Source organism: Sinocyclocheilus grahami, unplaced genomic scaffold, assembly GCF_001515645.1.
Source record: "Sinocyclocheilus grahami isolate Dianchi unplaced genomic scaffold, SAMN03320097.WGS_v1.1 scaffold396.1, whole genome shotgun sequence".
NCBI lineage: Eukaryota > Metazoa > Chordata > Actinopteri > Cypriniformes > Cyprinidae > Sinocyclocheilus > Sinocyclocheilus grahami.
Window position 1 is genome coordinate 658,853 of NW_015505575.1, and position 16,791 is coordinate 675,643.

Consider the following 16,791-nt stretch of genomic DNA (forward strand, 5'->3'; position numbering starts at 1 on the left):
GTGAAGGCAGCATCAGTGAAAACAGGGAGAGGCGATGGTAGCTTTAGTAACATTAGCCTCACAGAGTGCCAAGAAGCTCTTTCAGAAAGGCAATTTGAAAACAAAATATGAAGCGCTTACTTTGTCTAGATCTGACGTTCGCGCACGAAACGTTGGTATTGATCCCTCTTTCAGAATCAGACTAAAAATCCAGCATTGAATTGACCCTTGTTTGTGATGCAGTCCGGTGTAGAATGATTGGCATGACTTTATAAATTTTTTTCGAACATTTCCTTTGAAAATGAAACCAAACCACAGTGTCCTTAGCGGCTCAGATGGAGGGAGTCTATGGAGCTCCTATGTTCATTGCTGCATCGCAAAACACAACACTTGTATTGACTCTTTGGTGCTGGAATTGTATATCTCCAGTAATGGCGGACCGCTGCTTCTCACTCAGGCCTGTGTCTATGCTAATAGGGCAGAGAGCTTCACAAATGGGCGAGACTTTTTCCCTATGGTGACATGTACCAAGGGAGAAATCTGGAATCGCTTGTTCTGAGAGACTGTTTATGTTTTATTGAGATTATAAAAAGAATGAGTGGGTGGATTTTTACCATTATAGGCTGGTTGTTTCCAGACACTGCAGCCACACAACTGTGTTCAAACACCTTATAAAAGTGATTTTTGCATAATAGGTCCCCTTTAAGTTAACATGTTAAACTGACAGCCCTAAATATAATATAATATAATATCCACCACTTAATCAAGCCACTTTTCTTTAAAACATTTTTAATGATTTATTTCACCTGTCATTGCGTTTGCTCTCGTGTTGAGATATTTCGTCTGCAACCATTAACGTATGTCTACAGCACCTCATTTGACACACATCATTCTCTTTCTATGAAACCTGTAAACCGCATTTACTGGTTACAGTGACACCAACTCTATACTGTAGCAGTTTGGCCGAGAATTATTTAGCATTTACTAGAATTCAATTAAGTGGTTTTCCCAACTAATTTTTGCTTGTGCGCGGCATATTATTTCTTCTGCGTGGTTGAGACGTAAGAAGTGTGTGGCCGTGCATGCGTGCAGCTTAGAGGGAACATTGGTCGTTACGGTCACAATCACCATGATAGCCACCAGAGGGCACTCCATCCCATATAGTACCTCTGTCAATGAGTCTTGGACTTAATTTCCCATAATCCTTTGCCATCTCACTGGACATAATACACTGCTCACTCACTCATCATCACTGATTGCATTCACCTGTGGGGTGGGGGGGGCAGCACACACCACACACCAAACACCAAGCTCCAGTGGCCATGGAGCTTGTCATATCACAGTCACCAGCATACAGTTCTGATGGTCGCTAGTCTTGTACTCTCAGTACCTTCCAGTCTATTTATCTCCACACCAGAGCCTCTTCACAAGATGGATGCCACTCCAGAGCCTCCAGCCATCATGGATGTGACACCACAGTCTTCAGCCATCACGGAAGCCACTCCAGTGTTCCCAGTCATCACAAATGTTGCATTTGAAGACACCAAGGCATTCCATAGGCGTTTGAGGCTGGCTTCCAGTTTGGCGGACCCACCACTAATGTTGGTACGGGTGGACGGCATCCCCAGCTCCACAGCGTTCTCAAGCCTGGCAATCTCAGAGGTTCTCGCACCTTCCGCTGCCCTTCCTGTAATGGCGGTCGCAATTTTGTGTGTCTGGGCCATGCACACTTCTGAGGTGATGGAATCCATGGCCATGGAGGCAGTCCCTGAGCACTTAGCCTTTCGTGACACGACCATGAAACTTCGTTCCTGAACTCCCTTAGTGTCCTGTTATGGACTCAGGAGCTGTTTCTAACCTCTCTGTGCTTTCTGTTGCAGTTCTGTATGCTCTGCCTTTGTGGCCTTCCGATCCACCGTAGTGGTTTTCAATTATTCCTGATCTGCCTTGGGGGTCTTCAGACCCATTTGCTCTGCTTGGTGGTCTTCAGCTCCACCTGCTTCACCCCAGTGTTTTTCTGCTCAGCCCTGGTGGTCTTTGGCAGCCTGCCCTGCCCTGACCTCCTGCTCCTCTGGCTCTGCCTTGGCTTCCTGTTCTACCCATGTCTCCAGTTCTTCCACTCCATGGACCTGGCCCTCCATCCCTCCCCCTATTCCACCTCCACTCTGCCTCCCTCACGGTCACTTCATTTCCCATAATCCTTTGCCTGGACTCATCATCACTGATTGCATTCCCCTGTGTCTCATTTACCCTGTTAGCTCACCCTATAAAAGCCTGATTAACGCAGTCATCCATTGTATGTGTCCAAGTCTTGTATGTGTCATTACTGCCATGTCTTGGTTCCTGGTCTTGTTATTCTGCCTGTTTTCCAGATTACTCTTTTTGCCTCAGCCCCTTACTCTGTTGTTGTTTTGGATTGTTTATTGTGTATGACCTTTGCCTGCCTTTGGATTATGTTTGTTGATTACCACTTCAATAAACATTGCATCTGGATCCCCAAGCTTTGTGTCCCAGTGCAGTTTCACGACAGTTACTTAGTAACCGGGGTAAACAGCTGCCACTCTGATGACGCAAACGTATTGTGGTTTGGCACCAAAAACAAGTGGGGGCAGTGGGAGGAGGGAACAACTGAACTCTGATTTGGTGTGAAAGTACCCTAACAGAAAAACTATGCTTAGAGTCTCCAGGTTTTGAGGTAACAACAGATATGACCACGTTCTGAGCCTCCAACAAATGCCTTGAGTTCAAAGTCTTTGTCCAGTGAGACAACAACAGATGCAGCATGTACCGTGTCTCCAACCTATACAGACAAAGTGGATTGACCAAGTTCTGAGTCTCTGGCCCAGAGAGGCAGAAGACGTATAATCAAGAAGTCACTGCCACTGGAGTGCTCACTCAACTACAAACAATGTAAATATAATTTATCCAAACCTCTTTCCAGAGACCTTGGCATTGATGTAAATTTGAAATTCATATACTGATCATATAAATTAAATGTTATATATCAGTTAAGAACAAATAATCTTTTGTTTATTTGATTTGTTTGGTTCTTCACCTTATTTTTTTCAGACAAGCAATAGTTTATCTTCCCATAAGATAACATAACTCTGCCATAGCAACACACAACTTAATCACTGGCATTTTATGCATCTCATGCACTTTATTCCTTTTTCATTCACTGTATTCATTTAGTAGTTGTTGAATACTCATCCATTGGTGGCAATGGTTCTACGACCTACTTAAGATTATAATGCTTTTGGGAAACACAGCCCAGAAGATTTTTAACATCATAATCAACTTCAAAAAAGTTTTAAATGGTTGTCTTAACATACATACTCTTGAAACTGGAGTTCCCCTTCAAGAACTCGAGCTGTGTCGAGAATTGCTTTGGGAACGCCCCTGCGTGACCGCATTCTGAAGCACGTGTACAATCAGCCCAATGGAGCAGCGAGACGTCACGGCGGGGTGACATAAGCACCAGAAAGTATAAAAGCGCAAGTCAGCTTCTGCTCTTCAGTAGCGCTCTGTGTATGTGTCAGGTCTATTTATTGTTGTCTGTCAGCACAAGCATTCATATCATGTCAAAAAAAGCAAAGTCAGTCTATGGCGAGCGAACGGCATTACAAATGTTGTGTTTCTCCCTGCCCACGATATCTGGTGGCGGGGGATTCACACGATCTGTGTGTGATTTGTTTAGGAGCGGAGCATGCACGATCAGCTCTCGAGGGAGCTGATTGTCATGACTGCGAGTTGCTCTCGCCTGGCCGTGTTTGATAAGAGCGGCCAGGCTCGCGATCCCGCTCGCAGCATAGTATAGACTGTTGTCATTGGGATCGCAAGTGGATTTAGCAGAGGGATCCGAGACAGGCTTGTCCTTTTCTCGGTCCTCACCCACTAGATCCGCGGCTCCCTCTCAGGGTTTGGAAAGCCTGTGCTGCGGTTTCTTCCCCCTGGAGAGAGAGCCAGACACTTCTTCTGTCTTTCTCCGAGGAGTTGGATGTGATGAGTGTCGAGACAGAGAAGACTGTGGACTCGCCACCACATTCTCTCACGTATGAGGAGCTCGTGGAGGTTGTGACTCGTGCTGTAGCCAAATTAAATATCGATTGGCCAGCCAGAAACAGGACGCTCATCCTAAAAGCAAATTAGATGAGCATTTCCTGAGAGCTAGATCACAGTGTGACGTGAGGGGCGGGGCCGAGAGCCGTGGGAACGGAGTGAGGCCGGTGGAGTAAATGCTAATGCACGACACCTGCGCCACTCACCGGTCTCGAGTCCCACGGAGGAGCTCCGGAAGGATAAAAAGGAGGAGTGACGACATTGTTGGATGAGAAAGGACCAGGCCTGGACTTTATTTTGTGTTTTGTGTGTGGCAGTCGTCCGTGAGGGGCTGCCGCATTACTTTTATTTTGGGTTTGTTTATTTGATTAAAGTTTTGTTTAAATGTTCGCCGGTTCCCGTCTCCTTTTTCCCGTGACTACGAACTTTGTTACACACAGCCTTCACGACGGGGCCTTTTTCCCCCCCCGATCTTCATGCCGAGGTGTCAAGATTGTGGGAGAAACCGTATTCATCCCGTATCTACAGCCCCACATTATTCCAACATCGTGGGGCTGAATGAGAAGGGATATGGGGCGATGCCAATGGTGGACTTGCGAGCTATCTCTCCCCATCCTCAGCATCGTCCCTGAAGGCCCCGAAGCTTCCCACTAGGTCCATTAGGCTGACATCTAGTCTGGTTGGGAAAGCTTATACGGCGGCAGGTCATGTTTGCACACCATGGCGGTGTTACAAGCTGGCGGTGATACCAGGCTGACCTGCTCAGGGACTTGGATGACAAGGGGGAGGAGGAATCCGACGTGGTAGATGAACTGCGTCGGGACACAGATTTGTTCCTCCGAGCCAACAAAGAAAGGCCAGAGCCATCGGCCATTCAATGGCACCAATGGTGGCCACGGGGCGGCATCTGTGGTTGAATCTGTCCAATATGCAAGATAAGGACAGATTCTTCCTCCTAGATGCCCCGCTCTCGCCCTCTGGCCTTTTCGGGGATGCAGTCAACACTGTCGTCGAGAGGTTTCAGGAGGCGAGGAAGCAAGCGGCATTTCAACGTTTCCTCCCTCGTCGCTCCCAGGCCCATGGGGCTGCTGAGCGGGAGCAGCCCTAGCCATCAAGCTCCTCATACCGCCAGTCTCAAAAACAGAGCATTGCAACCCGCACCCCTCCGCAGAAAGAATGGGGGTCGGGGCGGCGCTCTCAGTAAGATGGATCTGCGGACCGTTATTTTGTCGAAGAGGACCTCGACTAAGTGGTCCTGACGCCACCATCGTCAGGCCCCTGAGGGCAGCCCCACCTGTGGAGGAAAGGATAACACCTCAGTATACGGTGCCCGATCCTGACGGATACCCCTGCCACCCTCGGTGCTTCAGGGCTCAGTGAGCTCCGACGAGCAAAATTCTCACCTGCCGCCCGGCTACGGTACGGCACGGGAGAGCTCGCCCCCTTGAGTGAGGGTGCAACAGCAGTAAGGTCGGTCGTTCCCTGCCGGTCATTCGCTTCAGGGCACCGTACTGGCTCCTCTAATAACACCAGAGGCCAGCCTCGAGAGGCTTGTTCCCTTAGTAGATTTTTTGGCAGCGTGGAAACTTCTACCAAATGTCTCAAAATGGGTCCTGCAGATTGTAGAGAAAGGTTACAGAATCAGTTCGGTTCTCGTCCGCCTCATTTCAACGGGGTCATCCCCATACTAGTGGGCCCCAAGCAGGGTCTGGCAATGGAACAAGAAGTAGATACTATCTTGAGGAAGGGGGCCATAGAACGTGTTCCACCTCTCTCGAGAGTGTCCGGGTTCTACAGCCGTTACTTCATCATTCCGAAGTAGTATGGGGGGTTGCGTCCGATCTTAGATCTCTGTCTTCTAAACCGCGCTATCAAACGGCTTTGGTTCAAGATGCTCACTATCAAGCAGATAGTATCTCAAATCCAGTCCGAGGACTGGTTTGTAACGATAGATCTCACAGACGCTTATTTCCATGTTTCCATCCTTCCTCAACACTGGAAGTTCCTGAGGTTTGCTTTCGGGGGCGAAGCATACCAATATCAAGTTCTTCTCTTCGACCTGTCACTCTCACCCCGCACTTTCACGAAGTGTATGGATGCTGCTCTGGCTCCTCTGCGACTCCAGGGCATCCGCATACTCAATTACATCGACTATTGGTTAATACTAGCTCAATCGGAGCAGATGGCGGCTTGGCATCGAGATGTCGTCCTCGCCCATATGAGAGAGCTGGGGTTAAGACTAAACACCAAGAAAAGTGTGCATTCTCCACTACAGAGAACCACTTATTTAGGCATGGTGTGGGACTCAATCTCGATGCAGGCACGTTTGTTTCCTGCTCGTATCGAGTCAATCCTCACGACAGTCAGGAGAGTAAGAGAAGGCCAGTCACTCACTGTGAAACAGTTTCAAAGGCTGTTGGGCCTTATGGCAGCAGCGTTCAATGTTATACCTTTTGGCCTGCTGTACATGAGACCCTTGCAGTGGTGGCTCAGAACCAAGGGATTTTCCCCGAGGGGGAATCCACTTCGCATGATCAAGGTCACGTGGCGATGCTTATGTGCCTTGGACATGTGGAAGAAACGTTGGTTCCTGGTTCAAGGCCCGATGTTAGGGGCTCCTTGTTGTCATGTAATGCTAACGATGGATGCCTCCCTCATGGGCTGGGGGGCGGTCATGAGTGGCCGCTCTGCCCAGGGTCTGTGGGAAGGCCATCATCTCTCTTGGCACATCAACTGCCTGGAGATGCTGGCTGTGTTTCGAGCTCTGACACACTTCCTTCCAGACCTAAGGGGGCATCATGTGCTTGTCCTCAAAGACAACACATCGGTGGTCTCCTACATCAATCGGTAGGGGGGTCTGCGTTTGCGCCCCTTGTACAAGCTGGCGCGCCAGATCCTTCTGTGGGCTCAGGGGAAGCTCCTCTCTCTAAGAGCAGTCTACATCCCTGCGTATCTCAATCAGGGGGCAGATATCCTGTCGAGACAGGGGCTGAGACCCGGGGGATGGAGACTCCACCCCGAGGTGGTGGAGCTCCTCTGGAGGGAATTTGGCCAGGCGGAAGTGGATCTATTTGCGTCGCAGGAAACTAAACACTGTCCGCTCTGGTTCTCCCTCACGCATATCCAGCTCCACTGGGGACCTCCTCTCTCAGGCGGGGGGCACCATTCTTCACCCCCGCCCAGAGTTATGGAAGTTGTGGGTGTGGCCCCTGAGGGGGCACAGCTCCTAGCATCTGGTCTCTCAACTGAGGTTGTTGAGCCTATACTCCAGTCCAGAGCTCCCGCCACTAGGAAACTAGTGAAGTGGAAACTTTTAGCTTCATGGTGCGGACAGCAACTGCAAGACCCAGTCAACTGCCCAATACAGTTCTGGAGTTTCTGCAGGAGCAATTCTCAGCAGGGTTATCTCCCTCCACTCTGAAAGTATACTTGGCGGCCTTAGCTGCTTACCACGCCCTTCTGGGTGGTCAATCATTGGGAAAACACCCACTTATCACTCGCTCAAGACCATCTTTCTCCTCGCTATTTCCTCACTTAAAAGGATCGGGGATCTTCAGGCGCTTTCTGTTTCATGCCTGGAATTTGCTCCAGGCATGGTTAGGACATTCCTTTATCCAAGGGTCAGGTATGTCCCTAAGGTACCCACTTCTTCACCAGGGGCCATAGTACTTCAGGCATTCTGTCCTCCTCCGTTCCAGGAAGTAGGCCAAGAAAGGCTTAATATGCTGATTGTACACGTGCTTCAGAACACAGGGGCGTTCCCAAAGCGAGCCTCGTTTCCTCTGGGAACCATGGTTACATACGTAACCTAGAGACGATTTGCATCTATTGAACCATCATCATTATCATAAATAAATTTTCAGTGCAACATGAGAAAGTGATCATGTCCATGTATATAAACATCCTACTGTAAAGTGCCTACAAGCAACACAATAGTATTACACATTCAAGGTAAAAAAGGTGCAAACATTTTTTTAGATGTATAAAAACAATTGATTTAAAAATTAAAATACAAATGTATATCATGCATTTGTTCTTCGGGAATTTACCCTTCTCAGACCTACATCTGGCAAGCTAAAATTCATATACATTAAATTATTGTCATTTATTCGTTTTACTTTATTTTTACAGTGCAGAAAATAAAAGTGCTTTCTTCAGATTAGGTTGAAATGTACATATTGCATGTCCCTATGAAAGAAAAAGTACTGAAAGATAATCTGAGAGGTAAGAGGAGAGCAGACAGTTGGAACAGGTATCTCCGTATCATAAATCATGTACATGTACTGTACAATTATATGTGCCGTTCAGTCTGTGTTGTGTATACTTGCATCCAAGGGTTTTACAGTCCTGCACTAGCAAAGCCAACCTGACTATATATATATATATATATATATATATATATATGTATATATGTGTGTGTGTGTGGCATTCTCAGTGTTTTGCTGGCATGCACGTGATTTCTTGCGCGGGGTAAGCTGTCCGCGAAGCGCTTGCTCAAACGGAAAGATGCGCTGTTGCTGCCAGATCTCGATTGCCAAAAATTGTGTTTGATGCAAAACCAACTCAACTAAATCAAGTGAAAAAACTAAGTAATTGTATATTTTCATGCTTTCTCAAGCAAAGCAAATGTTAAAATGTTAAATAAAAAAAAGTTTATAAAAATGTATATAAAATGTTAAATAATAACAAACATCAGGAAAAAAGGAGGAAACGATACATTCGTAATTCTACCATGGAAATTAACTCCACTCCCAAAATTTTTTAAATTAGCGTTCATACGATATTAGTACTGTGAACGTATTTCATTTGAGTTCACTGAGAAAGAACATTTCTTAGTATAAAACTGCAAACACTAAACGCGTAACAGCAAAATAACAAAAAACATGACTTTAACTCAAATCGTTGCAGTTCACTGTTAGCTATAGCACACATGTGTGAGATGAAACAACAAAGAGATCATTACTGTATCAGCAACTCCACAGTTACTGCCTTTAAATAAAGCAGCAGAACATCAGTGTTTAGTGTTTGCTTTAGTTGCGCATTATTTTTATTTGACCGCTTTAACTATTGTGTTTTTAACACATTTGTTGTTGTAAAAAGGGCCAAAGCATAATATGTAATGCTGATGGTTATGCTTCGCAAAGGACATCTTTAAAAAAAACAGGTTCACTGATTTTGTCCAGAGTCTGTTTTTGTACCAAAGTGATGTTGCAGTAATATACTAGAGCAAAATAACAAGCGTGCTATTATGAAAAAGCACACACATCACTCAAAAAAATAAAAAAAAAAGCACTGATATGCTATGAAACACACACATGAAGAATCAGCGTATGGATCTCAACAACGGTGACAATCCAAAAAATTAATAAACAGATCGACTCTGAAAATCACAAAACACGCTACTAAAACTCAACACAAAAACAAAAGCAAAAATAAAAGCACCTAGTAAGAATTAAAGAACATAAGTGGACAATTCAGCTGCATCATTTATTCATGCCGCAATGCATGCTGGGAGTCATGGATGAGTTTTTTTTGCTGTTACTGTCAGAATATGGCAGTTTTTTACAGCAATTTTTTACAGTGTAGGTGGGAGTGGGATAAAATAATAACAATAATTATTCGATGCAGAGACATACAGACTGGGGGATTCCCCCATCTCCCCATCATCTGAATATTACATATCATAACATAACTACGTGTAAACATTATTTGGCTGTTTTTACTTGGAAAAGCAGTTAGATGTTTATCTAGCATTCCAATAGGCTAACTATGGATAAACCTGAAATGACAGAAGAAGGATTGGAGATGAATTTCATTTACAAATAAGGTAGGAAATGTGAGTCCTTTTAAATCGACACCTGCTATGGTGTTTCCCTCTTTAAGTGTGTCCTAAAAGCCAATGAGGAGGGGGAGAGGGGAGGGGGTTGGTCTTAATCTTAGCACTCAGCATACCCAGTTAAAAAAGTCACCGCTCGCCACTGCAATATAGATTTCAATTTGCATAACAGTGACTGTAAAATATGTACTTTAGGTATGGGAATTGCAGATTTTGAGTTTTGATATTTGGAATATGGTCATTGGGCTATTTTTGATTGACCATTGGGCTAGTTTTGTTACGCAGACCTGGCAACACTGTTTAGACTTCTTTGAGCAATCATCACTAAGCAGAAGTTTATTGTTATAGGGTGTCCGTGGTCCAAAGTAAGGCCTCCCCCTTTACAGTTTATGAAATCATATTCTCTTTTGGTTAATTTGCACCAGAGTTACTGGAGATACAATCGGAGGCCATTTATTTACTTCATTTCAACACTTCTATTGTCAAAGAATACTTTTTTATAAAACGGATAGTTCTGGTCCTTGATTCTGATTGGTTGAGCCATGTTCAAAGCTGCTGTAAATTACTCTACAAACATACACCTTTGTTTACTTCTGTGTGTTGCTCGGCAACCACTTTGTTGCAAACACAACCGTTTCTGAGGAACTACATTGTTTGGCGGAAGAATAATGTTTTTATTAATATCATTACATTTTATTAGCTTTGTTTTATTTTGTGAAACCTTGCTAATGTCAGACTCTTGGACCCCCCCCCCCCGTTTGCTCAAGCTCCTATTGTGGATTATCTCCTGAGTTTCCTTGATTAAAGACAGTTCTCGTTTACTCTGTTGGCAGTGTAGCTAGATTTAGCAACTTCCCCGCCCCTTTTGAGACTTTTTTCAAAAGTTTAGGGACAAATCTAGCAACTTCTTGGACAAACCTTATCAAAGTTCTCATCTTGCCCACTGATCTACGTTCATCTTTATATAGATCAGTGAATTTGCCATTGTGATGTCATCTAGTAACATTTAGCTACCAGTTTTAGCTACTTTCAATTGAAAGCAGTTGGTAACACTGTTTACTCGTGCCTCCTGCGTGCTTCCTCAACAGCGTGACGTGACAGCTACGTATATGGAATAACCATTTTATAAAAGCAATAAGCCCTGTGAAGCCGTGATTTACAGTGAATTTATAACAGCTAAGGGGCGTTGTTAGGCATGACTTGGAGAAGAGTAAACCACGGCTTCTTGAGGATCATTGCTTTATTATGAAAGTGACTAAATTAAATATAACAAATACAAAATGTGTAGTTGGCATGTTAAAGGGTTAGTTCACCCAAAAATGAAAATTAGGCTGCGTTTTACTGACCCCCGATGCATCCTAGATGTATATGACTTTCTTCTTTCAGACGAATCCAGTCGGAGTTATATTAAAAATTATCTTTGATCTTTCACGCTCTATCGTTGCACTCAGCGGGTGTTGCATTGCTTCTGTCCAAAAGACGTGAAATAAAAAGCACCTTTCCATGCGTTTTTGTAAGAAAAATATCCATATTCAATACGTAATAATCACTTTAATCTAGCTTGCGCCAGCAGTTGTACACAGAAGCAGTTCCGGGAGCATGCGCCAGTGAGTCTCATGAAAACCAACGTTTGTTAACAGGATCAAAAAAAGCTAAGTTTCCTAACTTTAGCAAAGGAAAACCAGTCTCCTCTTGGCTTATATCGAAATCCTCCGACATTCTTCTTTACAAATCATCGTTTTGTACTTCTAATTAGTGACCGTTGTTTTGTTTTCGATCTCTCCACGTGCGTCACTTCTGAGCGGCGCATGTGCAACGCTGACCTCATACGTAATTCCCCCGGAACTGCTTCTGTTTTACAACAGTGAGCGCAAGCTAGATTCAAGTGAATATTACGTTTTGAATATGGATATTTTTCTTACAAAAACGCATCAATTCGCTACAGGAGGCCTTTGTTCACCCCCCGGAGCAGTGTGAGACACTTTTTTTTTATGGAAGGGTGCTTTTTATTTCACGTCTTTTGGACAGAAGCATTGCAACACCCGCTGCAAGAGTGCAACGATAGAGCTTGAAGGATCAAAGACAATTTTTAATATAACTCCAACTGGATTCGTCTGAAAGAAGAAAGTCATATACACCTAGGATGACTTGAGGGTGAGTAAAACACAGCCTAATTTTCATTTTTAGGTGACCTAACCCTTTAAGCATGGTCCTGTTGTTTAAAATGCTAACTGAACCTCTTAATGAAACTTTTTTTAATTCAAGTTTAATGAGCTCATATTAATTGAGAAGTGATAGAAAAGGTGAGGGAAAATGGTGAAAAACTTAAAAGCAATGGTGACCAGTTATGAGATTTAAGAAATGCAACTTCCCTTGCTAAGTCAAGTCACCTTTATTTAAATAAGACTATAATCAGTCGGTTCCCAGAATGAAAATAGAGAGATGCGTACCTGTTTGCGTGTGATAGCAGCTCGATACAGTATGGCTGATGGAGTCAGATGACTGCCGCTGGATCCTCTGGGTAATCGCACCGCCCCGCTTCCCTCTTCTCTCTCCTCTCCTACATGAGTTCTGCCCACCGCTCCACTTCTGCCACAGCAGGGAGAATCAGGGCTGCTGGAGAACGGCAGTGAAGCGGCGTCCTCACTCGCCGTGTCGCTTCTGGGTGGAGTCTCATCCAGACCGGCCCCCGCTTCAGCTTCACCGCCGGGCTCTCTGCCCAGGGCTTCGGTCGTGGCAGCTCCACTGACTCCGTCTTCAGCGCGGTGGGTGGAGCAGAGCAGATCTGGGCTGGACGAGGACAGTTTCAGCGGGGGCGGCTCCAGCTGGCCCTCCCTCATCGCGGCCCCTGAAGCAGTTTCAGTGAGGGGCGGTGCGGGCATCGTTGTGTTGGGCAGCGGGGGCTCTCTTTCTCGGTTAGCAGGGGCAGAAGGGTGCTTAGGCCCTGACAGATCCCCGCTGCTTCCCTTGCCGCTCCTCCGGTGACGAGTTTTCACCCTGCGGGCCCGGTTAGGTGAGGTAGGTCCTCGGTTTGCACATGGCGGGACAGTTACCTGCATTACGCCAGCGTCCATCTTGGGGAGAATGATCTCTGATCTCAGGAGGTCAGGTCTGGATATGGCAGTTAAAAGCCATTGGTTAAACAACATACCTTACATTACACATTACAGTGCCCATGTTACAGTGTAACAGCATAATGAGTTATTGTAAGAGCCATAATTTGAATAATTAAGTTTAACATTAAAGATAGAAGTGCATGAGTAGGTATAATTTTAATGTGTTTGGATTTATATGTATATTCGTCAAACACCCCCCATGTTCATTCTGTAATGGTTTGCTCTGTTTTATTATTGGACTGTCTTTAGCGCCTTTTTGGTCCCCCTTTAATTTAACTGCGATGGTGTGCGTGAAGATCTGCTTTCTAATTATGTAGAATGGCGGATGATTATGTGCATGCGAATGTACCGGGAATGGCCACAAGAGGGCGACTACTGCAAAGGCAGCTGAAGAGAAAATGAATCGACTTACGAACGAAAGACAAGGGAAACTGGCACAGTTAACACGCAAAATGAAGGAAATTGACAGATTAATGCAAGACAGAGAAGATGTGAAAACTGTTGAAAAGGAACTGAATGTCTTTTGCCAGATATTATGTCAGTTTGAAGAGTTGAATGCTGAAATGTTACTCATGTTGTCTGATGAAGATGGGGAAAAAGATCAGATTAACTGGTTTCAACCCAAGATTGAACATTTTTGGCAGTTTACGTTTGATGTGAAAAAATGGATTTCAACCACAAATAAAGGAAGCGAGTCTGATAAGCTTGACCCTCAAGATGAAGATGACGATGGTGTTAAACCAAGTCAGAAGTTATGGCTCCTCATGATAGAAGGAAAAGTGGATCTGTGACAAGTAGTTCTGTGGCATCTTCAACCAGTTCTGCTCATGTCAAGGCAGAGGCTAAGCGTGCAGCACTTATAGCCAGGGTATCTGCTTTAAGAAAGCGGCAAGAATTAGAGGCTCAAGAGTTGAGATTGAAGGCCAAAAGAGAACAGCTTGAACTGGATATAGAAATTGCTGCATCAAATGCTGAACTCAAAGTGTTAAAAGAGTATGAAGAAGGTCAAGATGGCATGAATGATTATTACAGGTCACAGACTGGGTCACAATCTGTTGATTCATTAAAAAGCTGAAAGGAACGTCAAGTTCAGCCAGTATCTAACCCGTGTATAAAGTCTGAGCCTATGTCAAGCACCCAGGATTGCAGCTCTATCCAGAGACCATCTCAACAAACCACAGATCATAGTAACACTCAACAGTCAACTGATGATGACAGATATCTGTTCAAAGTGATGCAACGCCAAAATGAGATAACGGAATTGTTTATAAAGCAGCAGAGCTTATCCCAGTTACCTCAAAGAGATGTACCTATATTCTCTGGAGATCCTCTTGCCTATATTTCTTTCATAAGGGCATTTGAGCACGCGATTGAGAACAAGACTAATAATCCACAAGACAGGTTATACTATCTTGAACAGTTCACAAATGGTGAACCACAAGCTCTTGTTCGCAGCTGTGGACATATGAGTCCTGCTAAGGGATATAAAGAAGCTAAATGTCTCCTTCAGCAGCATTATGGCAATGAGCTGAAGATAGTTACAGCTTACCTCGAGAAAGCTCTAAAATGGCCACAAATCAAAGCAGAGGACAGTAAGGGAATGAAGACCTATGCCTTATTCCTTATTGGATGTAGAAATACCATGGCTGATGTTGAATTCATGGATGAGATGAACAATCCAACAAACATGAGAACAGTCATTTCAAAACTTCCTTTCAGATTCAGAGAACGTTGAAGAAACACCGCCTTTGATATCCAGCAATGAAATGGAAGAAGAGCCACATTTGAAGATTTGGTCAACTTTATTGACTTTAATGCTCAAATTTTGAATGACCCGCTCTTTGGAGATATCCAGGATGTTAAAGAAGAGAGAAAGGGAAAATCCAGTTTGCCAGAGGGGAAGAATTCGAGGAAGAGTGGTTTCAAAGGTAGTATCTTTGCCACAAATGTTTCACCAGCTGGCAAGGACAAAGCAGAATACTCACTACAGAAGAAACAGAACATAGAGAAATCGGATTCTGCAGTCCAAAAGGCTTGTTTGTTCTGTAACAAGGAACACACACTGGATTCCTGTATTAAGCTCAAGGAGCAGGAATACAAAGACAGAATTCAGTTTCTTAAAAGTAAAGGTCTGTGCTTTGGCTGTCTAATACAAGGACACATGAGTAAAAATTGTAAGAAGAAAATATCATGTCCAAATTGCTCACAAAAACATCCAGGTGTCCTACATATAGTCAAACATGAAGATAACCGAGATCAAAAGTCTGATGACCATGACTTAGCAGTTTCAAATGCTCTTCTTTCACTGGGTCAGGAAACTTGTGGATATACTGGGGCTGGGGATGGAGAGTGCATCCTCTCCATTATACCTGTAAAGGTGAAATCAAAGAAAAGTGAAAAACCAGTAGAGACTTACGCTTTCCTAGACCCAGGAAGCACAACCACCTTTTGCACAGAAGATCTCATGCATCAACTGAACATACAGGGCAAGAGGACTGATTTTCTACTTTGTACTATGGGTCAGCAAAGAAAGGTGCGAGGATACTTGCTGTCTGACTTAGAAGTGTGTGGTGTAGAAGAGAATACTTATATCGAACCCAATGTCTTGACTCAGCGACAATTGCCTGTAAAAGAAGGGAACATTCCTAAACAGGAGGATATTGAGAAATGGCCTTACCTGCATGAAGTTTGTCTTCCAAATATCAAGGCTGCAGTAGGGCTACTTACTGGAGTGAACGCTCATAAGGCCATGGAACCATGGAAGGTGATAAATAGCAGAAGTAATGGGCCTTATGCAGTGAATCGTATATCTGTGGAGAAGATTGAAGATTTGCCAGTGAAGCAGTTTGATCTTGATTTTCCTGAATGTCGTTATGATGATAATTCTGAAATGTCTCAAGAAGACAGACAGTTCATGAAGTCTGTGAACAAATCTACTCAGCTCCTGGATGGTCACTACTGCATGAGATTGCCTTTGAAAGATGACATGTTCAAGATGCCGAACAACCGGGATGTAGTGGAACAGCGTCTGAAGAGTCTTCAGAAAATACTCAAAAGGAATTCTGGATTCCATGAGGACTACACCAGATTTATGAACAACATCATTGAGAAAGGGTATGCTGAGAAAGTACTTGACGAGAATTTGCACCGTGGTGATGGAAGGGTGTGGTACATTCCTCACCATGGGGTTTATCATCAGAAGAAGAAGAAAATCTGCGTTGTCTTCGACTGTAATGCATCTTACCAAGGATTTTCTTTAAATGGTCAGTTACTTCAAGGGCCTAACCTCACCAACACGCTTATCGGGGTGTTGTCCAGATTCCGTGAAGAGCCGATCGCAATGATGGCTGATATCGAATCAATGTTTTATCAGGTTCGAGTACCCATTGAGGATGCAGATTTCCTGAGGTTCCTCTGGTGGCCGGACGGCAACCTGGATCAAGATGAAGAGGAGTACAGGATGCGTGTACACCTGTTTGGTGCAACCTCTTCACCGAGTTGTTCTTGTTACGCTCTTCAAAGAACAGCAAAAGATGGAATCAACGACACTACTCCAGAAGCAGCTCAAACCCTCTTGATGAATTTTTACGTTGATGATTGCCTTAAATCAGTGGTGACTGAAGAACAAGCAATCATTCTGGCAAGAGACATCAGAGCGCTTTGTAACCAAGGTGGGTTCCATTTGACAAAATGGACTAGTAATAGCAGAACTGTACTTTCGTCCATCCCTGAAGAGGAACGAGCCACTGACGTGAAAGACTTGGATCTGGACAGCGGGTTGCTTCCCATGGAAAGAGCACT

The 16,791-nt window shown here is 44.5% G+C and overlaps 1 protein-coding gene across 1 annotated transcript in view; it reads right to left on the reverse strand.

The window, feature by feature from the left end:
* Positions 1-2,653: 2,653 nt before the first annotated feature.
* Positions 2,654-16,791, reverse strand: part of map3k12 (mitogen-activated protein kinase kinase kinase 12) — a 53,291-nt gene continuing 39,153 nt past the window's right edge. The window contains exons 11-12 of the mRNA XM_016231598.1: positions 12,325-12,985; positions 2,654-2,779 (exon numbers count right to left, since the gene is read on the reverse strand). Coding sequence (XP_016087084.1) covers positions 2,654-2,779; positions 12,325-12,985 — 787 coding nt within the window. The remainder of the gene's footprint in view (positions 2,780-12,324; positions 12,986-16,791) is intronic.